A 22,350-nucleotide genomic window follows, 5' to 3' on the forward strand; every position below is an offset into this window, starting at 1 on the left:
TTGGCTCTATGACAAGCTAGAAAAATATGGTAATTATATAGTTCTGAGATGGATGAAATGAATCATATGAGAGAAGTATTTTTGCCACTAAACTTCGGGAATACTTTGTATTGTTGTACTACATGTAAGCAACTTGCAGAAGTGATATTGAAAATGTTTTTACCATGTTTTTGCTAGCTTTTTCTGTGATCCATAATTAGGTTTAAAAGCAAAACTTTTGTGCCCTCTATAATTACCAACTTCATAAAGCTATAAGACAGAAGCTACCTTATAACATTAATTTTTTTTCTGACAAATATGAATAACAAGTTGTCTTTATCAAAGGACAAAATTCTCCATTTGTTTCCAGGAATACTATAAATCTATGTTGAATTGGCCTCAGATACAATGGCTTTTCTCTCCTCCACTCTAATTTATTACATTAAAGAAGATCTAAATAGCTTTAAAATACAGAACTATTTCCAATTATGGAAAAAAAGAGAATAGTGATTAACCCTAACGTGACCAAATGATTGTGTCAGCATGATCAAGATTGGCTGTTCTGATATTTCATCAGGTACAGTCACCACATCCATTGTGTTGCTTTCAGAACCCTACTAGATTATTAGATGTATGCTATTTGAATATAATGAGAGGTGAGAAAACAGGCAAAGAAGTGCAAATTTATGAATTATTTTAATTCTATATTGTCTTCCATTTCCTTATGAACTTGGTGTTAATATCTGTAACTATAACTTTTTTCTAATACATTTAATTTATAAAGTGTTTATAAAATTACCCCAACATTTTGAAAATGACAATGAAACAAAATTTAGTAACTAATTATAATTAAGATCATTTAGATTCTAAAAATAATCTATGTGAAAAATCTATTGGGCTTCCCTGGTGGCGCAGTGGTTGAGAGTCCGCCTGCCGATGCAGGGCACACGGGTTCGTGCCCCGGTCCAGGAAGATCCCACATGCCTCGGAGCGGCTGGGCCCGTGCGCCATGGCCGCTGAGCCTGCGCGTCTGGAGCCTATGCTCCGCAACGGGAGAGGCCACAACAGTGAGAGGCCCGCATACCGCAAAAAAAAAAAAAAAAAAAAAAAAAAAAAAATGTATTGAAAAGCACTCATTGGAGGCCTGATTTGGTAGTAATTCAGGTGGCTTTGTTAATTGGACAGAAAATCAAAATGTGAAGATAATATCTCCACATTTTTAGCATTATCACAAATAGTAATATAAATTATATCTAAAATTGCATACATTTTGTATGAAAAGGTGCTTAATAAATTTAATAGAGGTATAACAAATACATCTTGGGAATAATTTTTCAGATTAGTAATAGGTTACTGCACTCATTTCTGCCTGAGATTTTTTTACACCTACATAATATGAAACCAGTGTGCTTAGAGGACGATCTCTAGGAGAATAGGGATTTAGAAAATTCCAGTGTCCCTGATTATTGATGTACCCAGTCATATTGAATCTGACAAAATTAGGACAAACGTGGAGTCTGGTGTGTATATGTAGATTGGTGCTTATGTTAGCCATAATTATTTTCTAATACTGAAAGGGAAACCTAAAGGGGTTGGTAGATACCACTCACCGCAACCCTCCAAGCATACGTAAGGTAACCATATTGCTAAGATGTTGTCAATGGGCTCTTATATAGAATAGAGGATTTTACGTGGTGACCTCTAAGGTCCCCTTAAACTTCATGAACACTTGATTTTATCAAAGAAGGGCTTGGAAGCAAGAGGGAGAACAGAGAAAGAGGCACCATGAAATATGCCCAAAGGGAAAGAAAAAGAAGTTATTTCAGTTCATTTGTAATATGTCACCATAGTCATGAGGTTTTGAATAATACTAAATGTGGAAAAAATGCCCTTGTCATAATTAATTCAATCAGAGGAAAAATCTCTCCCTATTTCAGAAAACATCCAAAATAAGGCCCTACTGGATTTTGAATCTGTTGTTTTCTACAATTCAAAAGGATTTTTTTGGAAACTGGCAAAATCATTAACTTCTCAGCTTTGAATCATTGCATAGACAGGATAAAAATATCTCAGTTTACAGTGGTAGTGGTAGAAATATTCAACAGTAAAAGAAGGTACATTTAACTCTGAAGATTAAATTGAATGAGCTATTATTCAAATAAAACTTTCCCTCAGGTATTTTTTCCTTTGAGTTGTATCACTAAGCTTTTAGAAAATAAGAAAAAATATATTAAGGATGAACATTCATGAAAATATGATACTATTATGCAAGATTTTTTCCCTAATTAAAGCATTCATAAATGTCCATGTGATACTCTCTAGCTTGTAATAACTTTAAGTATCTCTAGAATGGATGGATGGCTTACATAGTATACATAGAGATGTGTTAACATTTTGTTTTAGAAGTAAATTGAAAGGAATTGTGCTTAAATTAATAGTTAACATAAACATACATGGTATTATGGAAACCTAATACCTATTTTGAGATTGAATGTCCCTCAATTTTATAGATCACTGGAAAAAAAATAAAAACTACTGAAAGAGTAAACTAAATAGGACATGAAAGTCTTGATATAGAATTGGAAGTGTAAATGTTCCCTAAAAATATTAGTATTTATTATAATTTATTTGAGAAAGTGGCAAAAAAAATTACATGGCTTATGAGAGTTTGTTGTATGGAGTTTATAATCAGTTATAATAACTTATAGAAATATTTTTAAATAGTTTAGACACTAATATTTGAGGCACAGTAAGTATAAATTGGCCCTATTTATTATTTCTGAAATGTGAGTATTTAAGATATACTTTTACAAATCCTAAATATATATTTTTATGGACAATACCTTAAAGTCATATGCAATATCAATAAAAAGGTGATATTAAGGAAACCAATCATTTCCATACATAATGAAAGAAGATAGAAAACCTGATACTTTTGCATTTAAGTCAAAGGTAATGTTAACTTGCTTAACTTCCCTGTGCTGTGTTTCCTACATTTGCTTTGCTTTCATTAAAATTAACCTCAAATGACAATTATTCTCTCTTTTTTTGTTGTTGTTACTGAAGAAACTTTATTCACAGAACAAGTGTGAAAATGTCTTTTTATTGGTACTAAAAGGGAATTTTAAGGCTGTAATACCAGCTCTTTATTCCTTAAAGAAAAGCAGTTACTATAATGATGTACTTGGAGTCACAGGGCTAGTTAGCACCTCCCTCTTCATTGGGGAACCATGAAATCTATTACGTTCCCCCAGGAGGGCAGTTTTCAATGAGAAATTGCTACATTTGTAAAGAGCATATTGACCATGATGAAAAGATTTTATCCACATCTACACGATGATGACAAAATTGGAGATGACTAAAAGGTTTGGGCAGCCCAGTTCTCAGGAGCAAAACCTAGAAACAAATGTCATGATACCCATAAAAATGCCTTGATGTGTCACAGGACACCAATCTAAGCCTTTAATTCACATTCCAGTGCAGATGTCCTCAAAGGTGTTTTGGATCAGTGGTTTTTAATTTTGTTTGTTTGTTTGTTTAGCAGAACAGCCCTTTTCTCAAAATTTTACATGGAACCCAAATATGTAAACAAAAAATATATATTGCTGGGCCAGTCTAGGTTGAAAATCATAGGATGGCAGTTCTACCCAGCAGTGGCCCCTGAGCTTCTCAAAGAATTTTCCAGGCACCATGAGATCTCATGAGCCCCCCCACCCCCGCCCATAAACTCTGATACTAAATTGGAGAAGATCAGGAAAAATGAAGGAGGGGTATGGCAATAGAAGAGACTGCAATTATCCCCCGAAGACTGATCACACTCTAAAGGGACTTTACAATTACTGGATCCTACCAAGTTCTGAACCACATTAGACTTAATAGTGTTAATTTTTTTCCTTCAACCTTGTAAGTGAGGCTCTTGAGGATCCCCAAGACAATTGTCCTCAAGACAATTGTTCTTATAAATGCTTTCATAGTATTTATTTTTCTGCTATACAAATGGACAAAGTTGGATTAGTCTTGTCCTGTGGTACTCAAGTAAATTTAGGTAGAACCTTTGATTTTCTGCATTAGGAGAAGCCCTCAGTCCTTCTATGTTTCTGGATTTGGGGTTAGGCCTCTTCCTATGAATTACTGGCCATGTTCTGAAATACCACATTCTGAATATCAACTTTACAATCTCACCAATTAAAATATCCAAAGTTTTGCAGAATTTCACTGCAGTCTGGGAAACAAAGGAGGGGCATCATTACAGCCTTGTAGAGCACAGAGTAACTTGGTTATGCAACCACCATGGTCTTAAACTGGACCACAGCCATCCCCAATGGCCATTGCCCAATAGAGAGAGCCCTGACTTCATCATATTCTTGGTCCTGGTGACCCTGACTTGATGACTTTGCTTATTGATCAAATGGAGTTTTAATCTGTCCTACTAAACAGAAGGCTTTTGTCTCAGGGGAATATGCATCCCTTAGGATACAAAAACAATTACTGTTAGTTGTGTTTTAAATATTATTGGTGAGTTTCTACTTATAGCAATATATAATAATGCATTCAGATTATACATAAATATGCTGTAATATGCCATGTATAAACAATGATTCTTATAAATGAAAAGAGCATCTAATAGACTTGTTTAAATTATCTCAAACTTTATCTTTAATACAAGTATTACGATCTTCATAGTTTGCAGTAATAGTATTTATATTATACTCCCAAAATCTTTTTGTGAATATGACTGAAATATTATTGGAAATAGACTTTTGAAAATTAAGAATCTAATTTTTTTTTATTTGTTGGAATAGTTGGATAGTAGGATAAACATTTTTCTTAAGATTGTAATCCCAGGAAGCTGTCCCAGACCTAACGTATGATATCCTAAGAGACATTAATAACATTTTTATTCTTTCATCTATAAAACAAAGGGGCTGGAGATTTTTAAAAGTACCCTCCCACTTCTTACATGCAATAATTTCACAATTTTAACTTTGGATATATCAAAGAAATATGTACCCCTAATTTGAGCATGCATTATAATTATATACTATTATAATATACTACATCAAAAATGTATTTCAACTTTAAAATCATGTCCATATAGAAACGAGTCCTGGGTAGTGTTGGCTGAAAAGGACAACAGGGTCACTAGAATCCAAACTGAACATCTCTTTCTTTTGCTTTATAGGCAGCTTCCTTAACTGTGGACTCTTGTTCTGAGAACCAAGAACCAGGGTACTGCACTGTTAGTAATGTGGCAGTTTCAGATGACTGGTAAGTAAAATTTTTAGTTTGATCTTTATTATTCCTTGACATTCAAAATGAAATTATACCTTAACAATCATTTTATTATGCTCAGTATTATAAAGAAGTTTAAGATATTTTGTCTTCTCCAAAGGGATTTTCATACTATAAAATAAAAAGTTAATAAGTAGTCTACAACATGTGTAAAAAAGGGTGTAAAAATGAAGTGGTACAGATGAGGATAAAGTTAGAGGAAGGGAAGATGAACATAGCCTATCCTCTTTGAGAAGCTTCATGAAATAGTTGCACGTGACCTGGGTCCTGCAAGAAGGTTAGGATAAGTATCCCACCTCTTTTAAATGTATTTTCTGAAAGTTGTATGTGACAATGATTGGCAGATATTTTTCAATAGCACCTGAAGGTGAAATACAACATTACCTCACCTAAAACATAGTGATTTTGTTAGAAATAGTAACAAACAGAGAAAAAGAAATAGTGACACATCATTCATTTGCTTTAATCGACTTATTGGCATTCCTTATAATGTCTGTAGTGAAGGAAAAACATAATCTGACATTAATATTAGAGTTGTCACTTCTACTGCATTTTATTTTCTTTCCGATAGTATGCTCCTTCTCTAAGACTCAACGTTGTTATATACATCTCATGTGACTAACTGAACCTATTATTTCCATTAGTTTTGTTATTTTTCATACCCTGAAAATCTAACAGTCCTGTAGGTATCTATTTAGAGGACATGCATCCATAGGTAATGTTACCCATTCAAATATACCATGCTTTACTACATGCCGGAAAAAATTATAGTCACCTCTTCTTTTATTCATTTGTTTGTTTGTTTATTTTTTTTTTTGGCTGCATTAGGCCTTAGTTGAGGCACGCGGGATCTTTCGTTGTGGCGAGCAGACTCTTGGCTGTGGCGCACAGGCTTCTCTCTAGTTGTGGCAAACAGGCTCCAGAGCACGTGAGCTCTGTAGTTTGTAGCACATGGGCTCTGTAGTTGAGGCACGCGTGGGCTCAGTAGTTGTGGCATGGGGCTTACTTGCCCAGCGGCATGTGGGATCTTAGTTCCCCGACCAGGGATTGAACCCATGTCCCCTGCACTGGAAGGTGGATTCTTTACCACTGGACCACCAGTGAAGTCCCTAGTCACCTCTTCTTAAGCTAAACATTCTACTGAAATCTGTTGCATTGGTACTAATAAACGTACCTTTCCTTTCTTATGCAGGACTCTTGACATTCAGCCAAATCGAGTCACAGTTGGAGGTATCAGATCGCTAGAACCAATCCTTCAGAGGAGAGGACACGTGGAAAGCCACGATTTTGTTGGGTGTATAATGGAGTTTGCAGTCAATGGAAGACCTCTGGAACCAAGCCAAGCTCTGGCAGCACAAGGCATCCTAGATCAGTATGGCAACCTTATTTCTTACCATTTTAAAGAAAGACACAAAAAGTGTATGATGATTGAACATCAAAATATGAAATTCTTGTGCCCAAAGCCCTAAAAATACCAAATGTATTATGCTGTTTTGAATTTCAATTTTTTACTTATAGCTGTGAAATTTTGGAAAAAACAAATGGATGTGTGCATATATGTATGCATATACCTTTTACCTTACATAGTTGTGAAGAATATATGAGTTAAGTAAGTAAATCACATAGAAAGGAACCTGGCACATAGTGATATATAAGTGTTAGCAATAATATGTACAAAAACTATTTGAAATTAAATAGTTTTACATATAAATGTACGTATTCCTCTTGGCCTGGCCCTAGGCTCAAATAAACGGACAAGGCAGATCCCTGCTCTTGAAGAGTTCATAGTCTCTTTAAATTCCTGATTGTTAGCCTCTAGTGAAGCTGTAATTATTGCCTGGCAATATATTATATTCTCCTAGTTTAGTCACTTTTCACTTCCTCAGTAACTATTTCATGTCTGTTCTTTCCATAAACCTCAAACATCATCTCCTGCATCCTTTTTCCAGCTAATGAATTTGCTTCCTAACTTGCTCAGAAAATTGGGGCAATCGAAACAAAACTCCCCAAAGCTCATTCCTCCACATCTTCCCATGCAGCCTATAGTCTACCCTGTATACTATTATTTAATGAACTGTTCTTATTCCCACAAAGACCAACCCCTTTTTATGTGATAGACTCCATCCCCCCAAACCTTCTTAAAACAGTACTCCAGCTTTCTAAAGCGTTTCCTTTCTCATTTCAATTCAGGCTTCTATTTCTCCCCACCCCCCTTTTTTCTTAAACTTGGTTAATCCCATTTTCACACTGTTCTGTCTCTGTCAAGTGATCAATAACCACTGTGTTGCTAAAATCAATGGTCAAGTCTCATCTTATTTGAACTTCAGCAACATTGAGAACAACGTTATTAGTTTGTCCACCAGCACACGGTATGCCCCCGGTTTTCTACTCTGATTCTTCTTCCCATCTCCTTAACCTCTTCTCGTTTGTATCTATATTCATTTTTTAAGTCATTTTTAATAGTCCTTGCTTTTAAGTACTGTCGCTAAAGCTGATGACTTTGAAATGTTTATCTTAAACTTGACGTCTCCTCTGAACTTTAGACCCTCGTATCCAACAGCATACGGAATATCCTGTGTGTATTTCTAACAAGTATTTCAAACTTAAGTTTAAAACTGAACTTCTGGCCTTCCTTCCTGACTTCTCCCAAACCCACTCCTTCCAGGTTTTCCCATCTCAGGTAATAACAACTCAGTCTACCCACCTGGTCAGCCACAATTTGTAGACCACCTTTGACTCCTCCCTTTCTGACAAACCACATTCAATCCACCAGCAAACAGAAGTCATGTCAATCTGCTATATTTAAAACAGATAACCAATAAGGACCTATTGTAGCATGGGGAACTCTGCTCAGTACTCTGTAATAACCTAAACGGGAAATGAGTTTGAAAAAGAATAGATACATGTATATGTATAACTGAATCACTTTGCTGTACACCTGAAACTAACACAACATTGTTAATCAACTATACTCCAATATAAAACAAAATTTTTTTAAAAAGAAAAAATAAATAAAATAAAAACAGAGGTCAGTTCTTACCCTGACTTATAAGGCTGACCTTCCTCTTGTCAACCAAATGGACCAGGAACTGTAAAGAGGCATAAAGGCATTTTATTTGGGGTCTTAGAATGGCAACTCGGGGATCACAGATTCCAGGGGAAACCAAACTAATGTCCCACCAGAAGAAAATGGGCAGGGGTTTTTTATAGGGAAATGAGGGAAATTAATGCAGAATTTGGACTGGAGGGTAAAATTATTCTATACATGTGATTGGGTTATGGAGCACATCTCGTTTGTTACTGGGGAAAGGTATGTTTTCTTTAGTCCAGAAAAAGTCCAGTTCTCAACATTATTCTTTCCTTTTTGCAACTTAACAACTATTCAGCAGTTTTAATTTAGAGTGTTCAGCAGACATCCAGCATGGGTGGCAAACGTGGAGGTCCTTAGGTCTCTTCCCAGCCATTTCTTTTTATTTATTTATTTATTTATTTATTTATTTATGGCTGCATTGGGTCTTCATTGCTGCACACAGGCTTTCTCTAGTTGAGGCGAGTGGGGGCTACTTTTCATTGTGGTACGTGGGCTTCTCATTGTGGTGGCTTCTTTTGTTGTGGAGCTTGGGCTCTAGGCACGTGGGCTTCAGTAGTTGTGGCACGTGGACTCAGTAGTTGTGGCTTGTGGGCTCTAGAGCACAGGCTCAGTAGTTGTGGTGCATGGGCTTAGTTGCTCTGCGGCATGTGGGATCTTCCCGGACCAGAGCTCGAACCCATGTCCCCTGCATTGGCAGGCAGGTTCTTAACCACTGTGCCACCAGGAAAGCCCAAGTCCCAGCCATTTTTGAGATAGCTCTTTCCATACCCTTGACTTCCTTACCATTATCTACCTGCTCTTCTTGTTCACGTTGTTCTGACGATATTGGCCACTTGATGTTCCTCAAACATGCAAAGGACACTTTCACTTCAGGACCTCCTCACTCGACTCTTTCCTCTCCCTGGAATGATCTTCTATCAGATATACTTTTCTCTCTCTCCCTTTGTTTAGGACTTTATGAAAACAGATCCTTCCTTCACTCCCTAACCTAGAGATCCAGCAATCCCCTCAAAACTCCCAATCCCCTTTCTCTGCCTTAATTTTCCCATAAAACTTCCTTCTTTCTAACATACTACACAATTATATATTTTTTTGTTTTTTGTCTGTGTCCCCCACAAGGAAAAAGAAATATTCCATGAACACATGGATTTTTTTCATCACTTTATCTCCATGCATAGAACCGTGCTTGGCAGGTAGTAGCCATTCAATAAACATTAGGTGCGTGAGTTGTCTGATGGAGGAGATGGGTATTTAGATAAAAATGTGGCCCCGAGAGCACGTGAACCAAAGTGTTTATTTGACCGAGAGGCTTTGCTCAATTAAGAATTAATTAAAAAAAGGAATGATCACCTCTTTTCTTTATTGTGTAAGTTGTTATTTTGTTTAATCTTCTCCATTATGAATGAGACAGGGCATGTGTTACAGGACACCTTGTTAGATTAGATGCTCCAAATATAGTTGTAACCTGAGTTTCAAAGATATGAGTTCATGAAAACTAAGCAGGTTAATAAAAGTTTATATCTAATTTTAACAAATTTCCTCCCACCTGATTTTGTGCTTTATGCGTCTTTATTCTGTTTATTTTAGATGCCCTAGACTAGAAGGTGCTTGTACTCACAGTCCCTGCCAACATGGTGGCACGTGTACGGATTACTGGTCGTGGCAGCAGTGTCATTGCAGAGAAGGACTGACTGGGAAATATTGTGAAAAATGTATGCAAGCTGTTTCATCTTCCACCAGAAATTATAATAACTATTAAAAGTATAAATATATGCACCCAAATATGTAATTGAAGTAAAAGAATTATGTTTTGATTCTAAATATTGAAAATATTAAATGGGATATAATTGGTAAAACACAGTGACATTTTTTAATTCATGTTTTAACCTGAGAAAGAGTGAAATCCTTTTAGAATTATTTACTAAATATGTCCTTCATTTCCATTTTATAAATATATCACTTAGTTATTTTTGTTTTACCTATAGGAATGCTAGACAATTTACAAAGCCAGGGGCTATATTCAGGCTTTGGCTTAATATTATCTGCACTTAGGGGATATTTCTCTGGTGAATATGTTGTATTTGGTTGAAAAGTATAATACTAAATCACTAAACACTGAGTTCAAAACATGCAATGGCAATAAAATCTGTTATAGTTCAAGGTGATACTTAAATTTTAAATTGCAATTATTGGAATTGGCTTCGAATATTACTTTTTAAATTCTTTTATTAAGTATTTGTTTCTAAAGCGTAATTTTATTAAGACATTAATGATGTTCAAGCCATCATTAGAACATGGCATTCTCTAATTTCAAGTTGTGTATCCCACTAACTAACCCTAATGGAGTCTCTTTTATAAAAATTGCTTTATTTTCAGATAAGTGGTTACTGCTTAAATCATTGCACTTATCTGATCACTTTTTAAGTAGTCATTTGATTCTATTATAATATGAGAATGAATAGAAATTTATGATTAAATTACGTATATACTACAATCGAAAAAATCTTAGTAGCAGAGTATAATTGTGTTTATTTAGGATAAAATCAAAACATGGGGAAAGTACATTGTCACATGATATTTTTTGAAGTAATGAGTATTTAGTAGGTAGGAACCCAACTATATTTGGAAAATAAAATGTCACTCACTTGAGCAATGCCTGCAGTTTTTTCTTTTTAGTTGAGATATAATTCACATACTACAAAGTTTACCTTCTTAAAATGTACCATTCATTGCTGAAGCCCTTTTGAGCTCATTTTCTTTATGTCCTTTCTTTAGCTCTATTAGCTATAACACACTTTTATACTTCAGAAGTGTGAACATTTTATCAGATTATGAAAAATTATAATTACATATGATGTTTATACATGATGACAAATTAAATTCGATGTGATTATTGCTACTAATAAAGTTACTTACAAATGTGAATGTTTGTACAATTCTTTGTTCAAATTTTCCATGTTAGAGGCTTTAAAGATTACAAATCATTATAACTGTGAAAACATATATGGATTTATTAATTTTAGAAACACAGTGAAACTTATAATCAAATTCTTCAACTGTATATTTTTAACATGTGGCTATCTCTCGAGGTATTCATAATGTATGTAGCATGTATCAAATATTTTAATGAATATTTTCCAAATGAATAATTATCATAAAATGTTTTATATTTCATGGTTCTGAAATGGATTTAAGCATTTGAAATCAACTTACACAATAATTCACAAGTGGGAATTATTTTTTCAGAGGAGGATTAAGGGACACTAATTCCAAAAACTTAATATTTTCATTGTTCTTTTTTTATAATATTTTTGTCACCAAAGAAACTCTTTAAGAAATGCCTATTGGATGCATTCATGTTTCCCTTTATTCATTGGCTTTCAGCTATTACTCCTGACACGGCCTTATCATTAGAAGGCAAAGGGCGCTTGGACTACCACATGAGTCAGAATGAGAAGCGGGAGTATTTGTTGAGACAGAGCATCCGAGGTGCCATGTTGGAACCTTTTGGTGTGAACAGTCTGGAAGTAAAATTCAGGACAAGAAGCGAGAATGGCATTTTAATCCATATCCAAGAAAGCAGCAATTACACTACTGTGAAGGTAAGATAAAAGCTAATGGTGACTTCATTTGATTAGACCGCCTGCTGTGTCATGGTTTAAATCACTTCTCCCATAATTTCTATCCTTTTCTTCACAACCCATTAGAGTTCCGACTGAGGCTGGGCACTATTCCAATATCATCTATCTTAACTATTCCTCAGGCATTGGCCAGAGTAACAAAGAACTGAATGGTTTGGTTTCTAAACACTTTTGTTTAGAGTAGAGAGCACTGCTGTGTAGGCCAGCAAAGAAAGAATTTGTTGCAATCTATTTTGCCAGATAAAAATTTATATTGTTTTTACCCTACTTTTAAACAAAGTGAAACAAAAAGATAGTATGTCTTTGAAATGGAAAATTATGTTTTTCCAAGAATTATTCCAAACATTGTTATGTATATATTAATTGGAATGATTAGAATAAAAAATTTTTGAAATTTTCTGGCTTTATTCTGGAACGTATATTCAATTCACTATTCAGGTAAATCCTGTGAAATTAAATACCTTTGGAATTTATGGTAAGTAAAATTTCAGTTAACTCCTCCAAATAATTTATAAATAAATATTTCTGAAACATTATATTTCATGATTGATTTATCATTAGGCTTTTACACATTTTTTTCCTCAGCTATAAATGAGATGCTAAACTAGTGAATCATTTCATTACATATGCATTTCCTGTCAGCTCTTAGCTTTCTTAATTTCTAAAATGATTATTCTGCTTTCCTTCCCACAAATAAGACTTCATCTTTCAGACCATCATTTTTTTTAGTTTAGTTATATCAACTGCTTTTTTATTAATATCATTCAGTCTATTATAAATCTGCTGGTAATTTTTCTATGAATTTTAGTTCATTCTTAAGAAAGCAAATCCAGATTTCCTGAATTATTTTCACTTTTAACTCAATATTTTGAAAATTACTGAAAGCTTAGTTCATAAAGAAAAGAGCAATATGCATAGAAAATTACTAGGTTTAATTCACATAAAATGCTAAAAATGAAAACAGACATGCACCTTTAAACTTCAGCTTATTTTTTCTCAAAATTTCTCTCTGTCCTAGCCAACTCGGTTGTTATGTGGCCTGTACATAGCTTTAAATAGTATAAAAAACAATCTTTTTAAAATTCTCATAATCCCCCTAGTCCAGCCATTCTCAGCTGGGGGTGACTTCACCACCCCTCCACAGGGGATATTTGGCAAAGCCTGGGAACATTTTTATTGTCTTGGTTGTTGGGAGTGAGGAGGGTACTGCTGCCAACATCTAGTGGGTAGAAGTCAAATATGCTGCTAAACACCCCTCAGTGCTCACCACAACACCCCACAAGAAAGAACCATCCAGTCTGAAATGTCAGTGCTGAGCTTGAGAAACGCTGCCCTAATACAGTTGAAGAATATCTTCAGGTTATAATTTTACCTCCGTTGTTGAAACAAAGAGCCCAGATCCAGAATTAATAGAGTAACTGCTGCAAAACGAAACACCTAAGTCACTGTATAACGTTATTATTCGGTGTTTATGGTTTTCATTGAAAAGTGTATTGGAAGTAAAGAAAGTAAGGAAAGAAGTAGACCACCATATTCTACCAGAAACCTTTTTTATATTCATTGAGAGGCTTTGACATTGAGTCTGTGCGTTATCTGTTAGGCTGCTTCCAAGTCCTCGTGCCATTTAAATGACATATGAAATATTTCTGTATGCTATCTCTTTAAGCCAAGAGATACAAAAACAATGTGCTTGAAGAAATTGGAGACAGAATATTTTTCTTCCTCAAGGAAGAAGCTGAACGTCGACATCCGTTTTTGTCACCATAAAATCTTGCATTTCCAACAGGACAGCAGCATGCAGCTTCTCCAGGTTTCGTTGCATTGGTAGCAAGCACTTAGAAAGAGATTTCTTTTTTCCCTGAAGGGAAAATGAGTAACAATAATGACTAATGCAGACCAAAATGCACATTTCTTTTGTATGAAAATTTTGAAAGGCGGTTTTTCAGAGATTCAGGGCTTTGGCAGGTGGAGTAAATAGATTAAAAAGAAACAGTGATTAAGAAGAACTGAACAGACAGGAAGAGAGTGACTTTTTTAAGTAAGCAAGTTACTTGGATGACAGGAATCCGATCTGCTTATCCAGGCGAGGAAGCAAGTTAGAATGGACTGTTACTTATCAGTTGGCTTATCAGTGACCAAGGCCCCTGGTTTTCCTCTGTCTTTCTTTTGGCTCAGTTTCTGACAGTTGCTTTTTCTCTCTCTCTCTCTTTTTTCCCCTTCTTTTATTTATTTCTTTTTTTTTTAATTCAGATAAAAAAAGAAACTAAGGAGAGAAAATTTCAGAGGGGAAAACAAAAGAAAAGCATTCTTATGTATAACGACTTTTGAACTGTATTTAAATTGTTTCACAAATCTCTCTTCTTTCACGGCACATTGGGTATCTCCATATTTGGAAATGTAATAATGCCAGATGATGGGCTTTGTTTCTACTCCAAATCAATTCTGGTTTTTGGTGTATTGTTTGTTTGTTTTTCTTTTGAAGTGAGGCCAGGTATGATGTACAGGGTTAGGATGATTCCGAGCTCTACAGAGTCAAAAATAAATAAGTGAGCAAATCAATCTATGAATAAATAAAACCAAGCAAAAAATGAGCATGACGTTTCAAAAGTTAGGGTGGGTAGAAGAGTTAGGTAGAGTATTATTGGGGAGAAGGAGAACATGAAGAATGTTGTAATGGAAACATATATTCTTATTCATCCTACTCCATGGCATGTTCCAAGGACCCTGTCATCAGAAATTGGTCGAACGAAAGGATGACATGGTGTGATCAATTAGGAGAGAAACACAGAGCTTGCGGAAGGCTCTTCTCAAGGCTTCTTTCCAAAAAGGACTCTGCCTATAACCAAAGAGGAGTTGCTGTTTTCACTGTCTGTTTCATGAGACATTGCCCATTCGATGAAATGTTATTGTCATTTAACCACAGTTTTCTTTTTTTTTTTCCCCTGGGTTCAGTACTGGAATATATTACTATCTGGAGAAACTGCTTTAATAAAATATTACATTATGAATAACTTATGTAAATGTGTTAGGCATATTTTCCATAAAGTAAAAATGAACTCATTTTTAATTCTACCAGATGTGTTTGTTGCATGTAGAAAAAGCATTTGATCTGAGTGACAAACGGATCCATCCTTTCATTCCCGTCATTTGATACGCAGTGCCACTTTATCCCCCGGCCGAGGCACTGGCTCTGTCTGGCAGTAGTGATGGGATTATGCTCTTTTCATCCTGCCTTATAAATTATTTCATTTTCTAAGTGTCTACTTAGAAAACTGGAAACTTGGGAGCTGGAAACTGGAGTAAGAGCATCCTGTTACCCAATGTTCTACTGGGCGAAGTAAAAGAAACCAAATATCCCTTAGATAAATTTTAAAAGACAGCCAAAATAAAGACTTGTCCAGATGCCTCATTATTAAGATCTCTCCCTTTATTCATCATAGTGGTCATCTTAATAAATAATAAGCATGATTTTTTAAGATAAAATTCCAGTGTGTAGTAGATGACAGGTAAAACAATTTCTTCATGTCTTCACTTTTCCAACTATGCTTCATTTATAGTTAATCATTGATTTCTCATTTTGGATATAGTTTTAAAATTTTTTGATAGCTATGGGCCATTTACGAAACAATTTTTTTAAACTTGCAGTTGCCATTTTAATATAAGTACTCATTAAAAGGTGTGATTTACCTATTTTAAAATTAGTATTCACCCTATTATTTATCTCAGTTGCGTTCTGGAAAATAAATCTATACATCTGGAAAAATTAGTTATAAATATAAGAATATCTTGAAAACTGCTGAACCTATTATATGTGAAGGTATATGTTAACTACAATTGTAAAGGCATACTCTAACACAACCAGACTCCTCAACTGTTCTCTCTGCTTTAAACTGATCAATGTTTTAAGGTTTCACAACACTTTTATTTTTATTCAAGCATACCATAGTTTAATTGTACACTACTTTTAATATATTTTACAGATTAAGAATGGCAAAGTACATTTTACGTCAGATGCAGGAATTGCTGGGAAAGTGGAGAGAAATATTCCTGAAGTCTACGTTGCTGACGGCCACTGGCATACTTTTCTAATTGGAAAAAATGGAACAGCCACAGTATTGTCCATCGACAGAATTTATAACAGAGATATCATTCACCCTACTCAGGATTTTGGTGGCCTCGATGTGCTCACTATATCTCTTGGAGGAATTCCTCCCAATCAAGCTCATCGAGACACTCAAACAGGTAAATGCTTGTGTTGAGTAGAGGCACAAAAGAAAGGTAAAATTGTTCCTCTAAAAGTAGTTGGATATCTGTTAATGTCCATTATGAATATTCTAAGACTATCATAACTACCTTTAGAAAGTTGGTAATAAATTATTGGTCATCACTTTCTTTAGGCATTTTCTACCAAGTTCATAACTCAGCCCAGGGTGTTTTGATCCTTTCTTTGTGTACCAAATATTTATTTATACGTTCATTCATTTACTCATCCGTTTGTTCATTCACACAACATACAGCCCTGTAGGTACTTGGCATGAACTACAATGGTGGACTCTTTTCACAGAATACATGGTCCTGTAAGGAAGACAAACATCAATCAAATCGTTACACACGTAACTATATTATTTTAACCTACGATAAATGATGTGAGGAAGAATATAGAATTCTAAGAGGTTGCCAAAAACGTGGAGGAGGGGAAACTTCTCTGGAAATTGGCATTTGTACTTAAATCTGAACTATGAAGATGAGGATGGGAAAGTATGAAAGTTAATTTATATTGATGGGAACTAAAGGGAAAGAAGCAGATTAAGTCAGGATCACAGAACCCAGAATATTGGGGACTGATGTCACAGATGAAAGATGAAGTTGGAGAATGAAAGTTCTACTAGACTATGTGGCAATTTTTATCTCATTCTTGGAACAATGGGAAGTTACTGAAAAATTAATCACAGAAGTATCAAAATCAGATATACAGTGACATTAAAGATTTTTCCGGCTACACCATGGAAAATACATTGGAGAAGGACAAGAGGGGACTTGCATAAATTAGCTGGGAAGATATTGCAGTGATCTACGCAAGGTATTGTGTGAGCTTGGACTGGTTTGGTGGCACAGGAGTTTAAAAGTAGTGGATAAGGAAGAATATTTTAGGAATGAAAATGAGCCAAAGTGTTGATGCTTTTGGTAAAATTCAGGAAGGTTTCTGACATTCCAACTAATGGGTAGTGCCACTAAGAGAGGAAACTGCAGAAGGGTGCCAAAAAAAAAAAAATATATATATATATATATCTATGGGGAACATCAAGATTTTGTTTGGAGCTTTCTGAGTTTGGAGCACCTTTGAGAAAGACCTTTGGGTAGATGGGTTAGAAATCAGGAGTAGACCAGTTGGAAATACTTATTTAGGAGTTATGAGTGTCGAGCAGGTAACTGAAGTACTGGGCATGGATATGATAAGGAAATACGAGGGTGTAGAGTAAAAACAAAGCCCAGGGCCTTACCTTGAGTAATTCTAAGAGCCAATGGCTGTCTAGAGGAGAATGAGACAGAAAGGGGACTAAGCCATAAAAAGAAAACCAGGAGAGGAGGAACAAAAGCAGATGTCCCAGGAACTCATGGAAAAAGAGTGTATCAGGAATGGAAATGACACTAGGGTGGAATGATGCACCAAAGAGGAAAATTTAAAAATGTATTGCAGAGCAAAGGAGTCAAAGCATAAAAGTTAAAGCCTAGGTAATAATTAGTTCATATGTATTTAGCTTGTTTTAGAATACGGATGCTAATTCATTTGGATGTTGTAAGAAAATAAGCCAATGTAAATTATGCCCTTTTGTTAGTGTCAAGATATATTCTTGGGCTTTGTGACTGGAGCATTAGCAATATTAGCACACAAATATTAGTGTAACAAAGTCTTTCTCAACTTTTTTAAAAATCATCTCCCTCTAAGGAACTGTGTTAGATCTTCTTTTCCAACCCCTGCCATCACTACCGCATAAAATGTTAATTGAATGAGTATACTCCATTTTTTTATTGAAGTGTAATTAACTTACAATGTTCTATTAGTTTCAGGTATACAGCAAAGTGATTCAGTTATATATATATATGTGTATATATATATATACACATATACACACAGATATGCACATACAGATTCTTTTCCCTTATAGGTTATTACAAAATATTGAGTCCCTGTGCTATACAGTAGGTCCTTGTTGGTTATCTATTTTACGCATAGTAGTGTTTATATGTTAATCCCAACCTCCTGATTTATCCACATCTCCGCCCCCCATGTCCCTGCCACAAGTATACTCTATATCTGCCCTTTGGAGGCCCACAAGTCATGGTAATAGCTAAGATTTTTCTTTTACTCCTTAAGAAGCTATGTTCAACTCCCCCCTTGGGAGCAGTATCACCTCCACTGAGAGTGCAAGATCTAATGCTTGAAGCTATTGGCCTATTTTGGTTCTTTTTAAGTAGTTTTAAAATAAAATTTATTTTTATGTATGTAATTCTTGGTACATAGACTCTAAAAATAAAACCAACAGATAATTAAAGGAGGGATAAAACGAAGACGCAGCCTGTTAGCGCCCTTCATGAATGTTCAGAAAGAGCAGGATGCCAGCAATCTGCTCCACGTTCTGTTATGGAAATCTTACTCATCTTGCTAACTTCTGTTGTAATATGCACGGATTTATTGCCTTCGGACGGGGTGATGGCGCTGGGACTGTGGTGTCTAAACTCTCGTGATGTGATTGTGAAGCTTCTCTTCGGCAGATCTGTGCAGCCTGTTAGGCCTTTGGTTTTCCCTAAAACGCCTTACTGCTCCTTCTTGCCCCGGCAGGGTTTGATGGCTGCATCGCTTCTGTGCTGTACGGCGGAGAAAGTCTTCCTTTCAGCGGGAAGCACAGCTTGGCCTCCATTTCGAAGACGGATCCCTCAGTGAAGATGGGCTGTCGTGGCCCAAACATTTGTGCCAGTAACCCCTGCTGGGGAGATCTGCTGTGCATCAATCAGTGGCATGCGTACAAGTGCGTCCCCCCTGGGGACTGCGCCTCCCACCCGTGCCAGAACGGGGGCAGCTGTGAGCCAGGCCTGCACTCCGGCTTCACCTGTAGCTGCCCGGAGTCACACACAGGCAGGACCTGTGAGACGGTGGTGGCCTGTCTTGGTGTCTTCTGTCCTCCGGGGAGGGTGTGCAAGGCTGGAAGTCCTGGAGGGCACGTCTGTGTTGTGAGTCAGGGCCCCGAGGAGATCTCCCTGCCCCTGTGGGCCGTGCCTGCCATCGTGGGCAGCTGTGCCACCGTCCTGGCCCTCCTGGTCCTGAGCCTGATTCTGTGTAACCAGTGCCGGGGGAAGAAGGCCAAAAATCCCAAAGAGGAGAAGAAACCGAAGGAGAAGAAGAAAAAGGGAAGTGAGAACGTTGCTTTTGATGATCCAGACAACATCCCCCCCTACGGGGAGGACATGACCGTGAGGAAACAGCCCGAAGGGAACCCGAAGCCTGATATCATTGAAAGGGAGAACCCCTACCTCATCTACGATGAGACCGATCTTCCCCACAACTCAGAAACCATCCCCAGTGCCCCTTTGGCTTCACCGGAGCAAGAGATAGAGCATTACGACATCGACAACGCCAGCAGCATCGCCCCTTCAGACGCAGACATCATCCAACACTACAAGCAGTTCCGCAGCCACACCCCGAAATTCTCCATCCAGCGGCACAGTCCGCTAGGCTTCGCCAGGCAGTCCCCCATGCCCTTAGGAGCTAGCAGCTTGACTTACCAGCCTTCCTACAGTCAAGGTTTAAGATCCAGCTCCCTGAGCCACTCGGCTTGCCCAACTCCCAACCCTCTGTCTCGACACAGCCCAGCTCCTTTCTCCAAGTCCTCCACTTTCTACAGGAACAGCCCGGCCAGGGAATTGCATCTTCCGATAAGGGATGGAAATACTTTGGAAATGCACGGCGATGTGTGCCAACCCGGCATCTTCAACTACGCCGCGAGGCTGGGAAGGAGAAGCAAGAGTCCTCAGGCCATGGCCTCTCATGGTTCTAGACCGGGGAGTCGCCTGAAGCAGCCAATTGGGCAGATTCCTCTGGAATCTTCTCCACCAGTAGGACTCTCCATTGAGGAGGTGGAGAGGCTAAACACCCCTCGCCCTAGAAACCCAAGTATCTGCAGTGCAGATCACGGGAGGTCTTCTTCAGAAGAGGACTGCAGAAGGCCACTGTCCAGAACGAGGAACCCAGCGGATGGCATTCCGGCTCCAGAATCTTCCTCTGATAGTGACTCTCATGAGTCTTTCACTTGCTCAGAAATGGAATATGACAGGGAAAAACCAATGGTATATACTTCCAGGATGCCCAAATTATCTCAAGTCAATGAATCTGATGCAGATGATGAAGATAATTATGGAGCCAGACTGAAGCCTAGAAGATACCACGGCCGCAGGGCTGAGGGGGGACCTGTGGGCACACAGGCAGCAGCGCCTGGGGTTGCTGACAACACACTGCCCTTGAAGCTTGGGCAGCAAGCAGGGAATTTCAACTGGGACAACCTTTTGAACTGGGGCCCTGGCTTTGGCCATTATGTAGATGTGTTTAAAGATTTGGCATCTCTCCCAGAAAAAGCAGCAGCAAACGAAGAAGGCAAAGGTGGGACCACTAAACCAGCCCCCAAAGATGGGGAAGCGGAACAGTATGTGTGACCTTTGTGTGCTGGCGTTATAAAAATATAAAAAACAAGAAACACTCAGACCATTGTAAGGTTGCCGAATAGGGTGGGTCACATTTGCAAAACAGGCCAGTATGAACTGGTGTTAGAGGAAAACTTAAAAATAATAACCACAATGCTGCTGAAACAGACTCAGAACAACTCTTTAATTTAAATATGTTTGGTTGAATTTCTTTTCCTGCATGCATTGTATTTTGTAACTAGTCATGTGGCATGCAGCGTTTGGAAAGGTTTTTCTTATTTACCAATGTTTGATTTGTGACTTTTAAAATTAATACCGTTGCCATTGCCGAAATGAACTTGTGCTTTTACGGTGGGGTATGTGTATTGTTTCCATTGTATTATTATTGTCATGTTTTGCATTGCAAGATCCTTGAGGTTTAACCCATCTTTGTAAAGTGTAGAAAGAGCCCTCCTATCCTTGAATGAACGACTAAGTATTAACACTTTTCAGAATTATGGATTCCGTATTCGATGTTGCTCAGAAATGTCTGAATATTTGAATATGTTTGTCATGACAGTGGGTACTAAAATTAAGTCATTTTGTTCAGCACTTTAGAACTTTCTTACAAAGTTTTGCTAAAAATTCCGAATCTTTTTTGTAAACAATTTTGGTCTTCTGACTTTCATCAGGCTTCCACTTGGAACAAAATGTTGTCCCCAGAACTCTGCCGCTCTCCTGCTGTGGAAAGATGTCCTAACAACACGTCTCAGAGACACTTTTAAAAGTTATTTATTGAAAAATGTTCTATGCTTTTAAAATTTTAAAGAATCAACCTAAACAAAGCCTATGATTGGACTTAGTTTTCAGCCATTTAACATTTACCCCAAGTACCCAGTTTTTATAATTTATATAAAGTCAAATTTCAACACTTCTTACTTTCTGTCATTTTGTAGACCCTTTTTTTAATACTGTGTAAAAACTTTTTTTTACACCGAAGCTGTGTTTTTGATACTGATATTTTCCTATGCTGAATGGTTTTCTTACTTTCAGGGAAGGTAAGAAAATACCTTTTTTACATTTGTTACTTATGTAACGTTCATATTTTTCACAGTTTGATATTTGTAACATACTGTATGCTTTCTACTTTTAAATGCCAACGATAGAATTAAAATATTTATTTAAAATACTTTGCATTCATAGTGTACTATTAATTTTTCCTTTTTCCCATACTCTTTCCATGCCCAATTGAGAAAAGTCTTTACTTGTCAATAGGGTATGACAAGTTGAATGATAAATGGGCAACATCATTTTCTTTAAAAAAACATGAGTATGGATAATTGCCAGAACAGATATTTTAAGGTCGCGTTAGTGCATTCCTACCTGTCAGAGTTCTTGGACTTCCCTAGAGCATAATGAGTCTAGACTAGGTTGGACCTTAGGAGACTAACTTTGTTATGAGCCTGGTTTAAGCATTCTGGCAAAAAATGCTTGGAAGTTCCCCCTAGATATGTTCACTAAAGGCCAGCTTTGGACCAGGCTTATAATAATAGGAGTAGCAATGAATTAAAGCTAATTATGGGAAAATGTCTGGGTCTCATTTTCTCCAAGGATGCAGCCCCAACTTTTCTAAATCCAGTCGTGGGTAGGAAGAATGACAGTGAAAGCTCTGTA

General features: G+C 36.9%; 1 protein-coding gene across 2 annotated transcripts in view; it reads left to right on the forward strand.

Moving 5' to 3' along the window:
- FAT4 (FAT atypical cadherin 4) overlaps positions 1-21,865 on the forward strand; it is a gene marked incomplete at its 5' end in the record, with an annotated part of 171,708 nt that extends 149,843 nt beyond the window's left edge. For both annotated transcript variants that reach the window (XM_082653602.1, XM_082653601.1), the window contains 6 exons: positions 5,162-5,247; positions 6,464-6,643; positions 9,950-10,074; positions 11,747-11,964; positions 15,984-16,245; positions 18,845-21,865. In XM_082653602.1, the coding sequence (XP_082509728.1) occupies positions 5,162-5,247; positions 6,464-6,643; positions 9,950-10,074; positions 11,747-11,964; positions 15,984-16,245; positions 18,845-20,709 (2,736 nt within the window). In that variant the 3' untranslated portion in view covers positions 20,710-21,865. The remainder of the gene's footprint in view (positions 1-5,161; positions 5,248-6,463; positions 6,644-9,949; positions 10,075-11,746; positions 11,965-15,983; positions 16,246-18,844) is intronic.
- Between the last annotated feature and the right edge of the window lie 485 nt (positions 21,866-22,350).

This window comes from Grampus griseus, assembly GCF_964374135.1.
Source record: "Grampus griseus genome assembly, chromosome: 4".
NCBI lineage: Eukaryota > Metazoa > Chordata > Mammalia > Artiodactyla > Delphinidae > Grampus > Grampus griseus.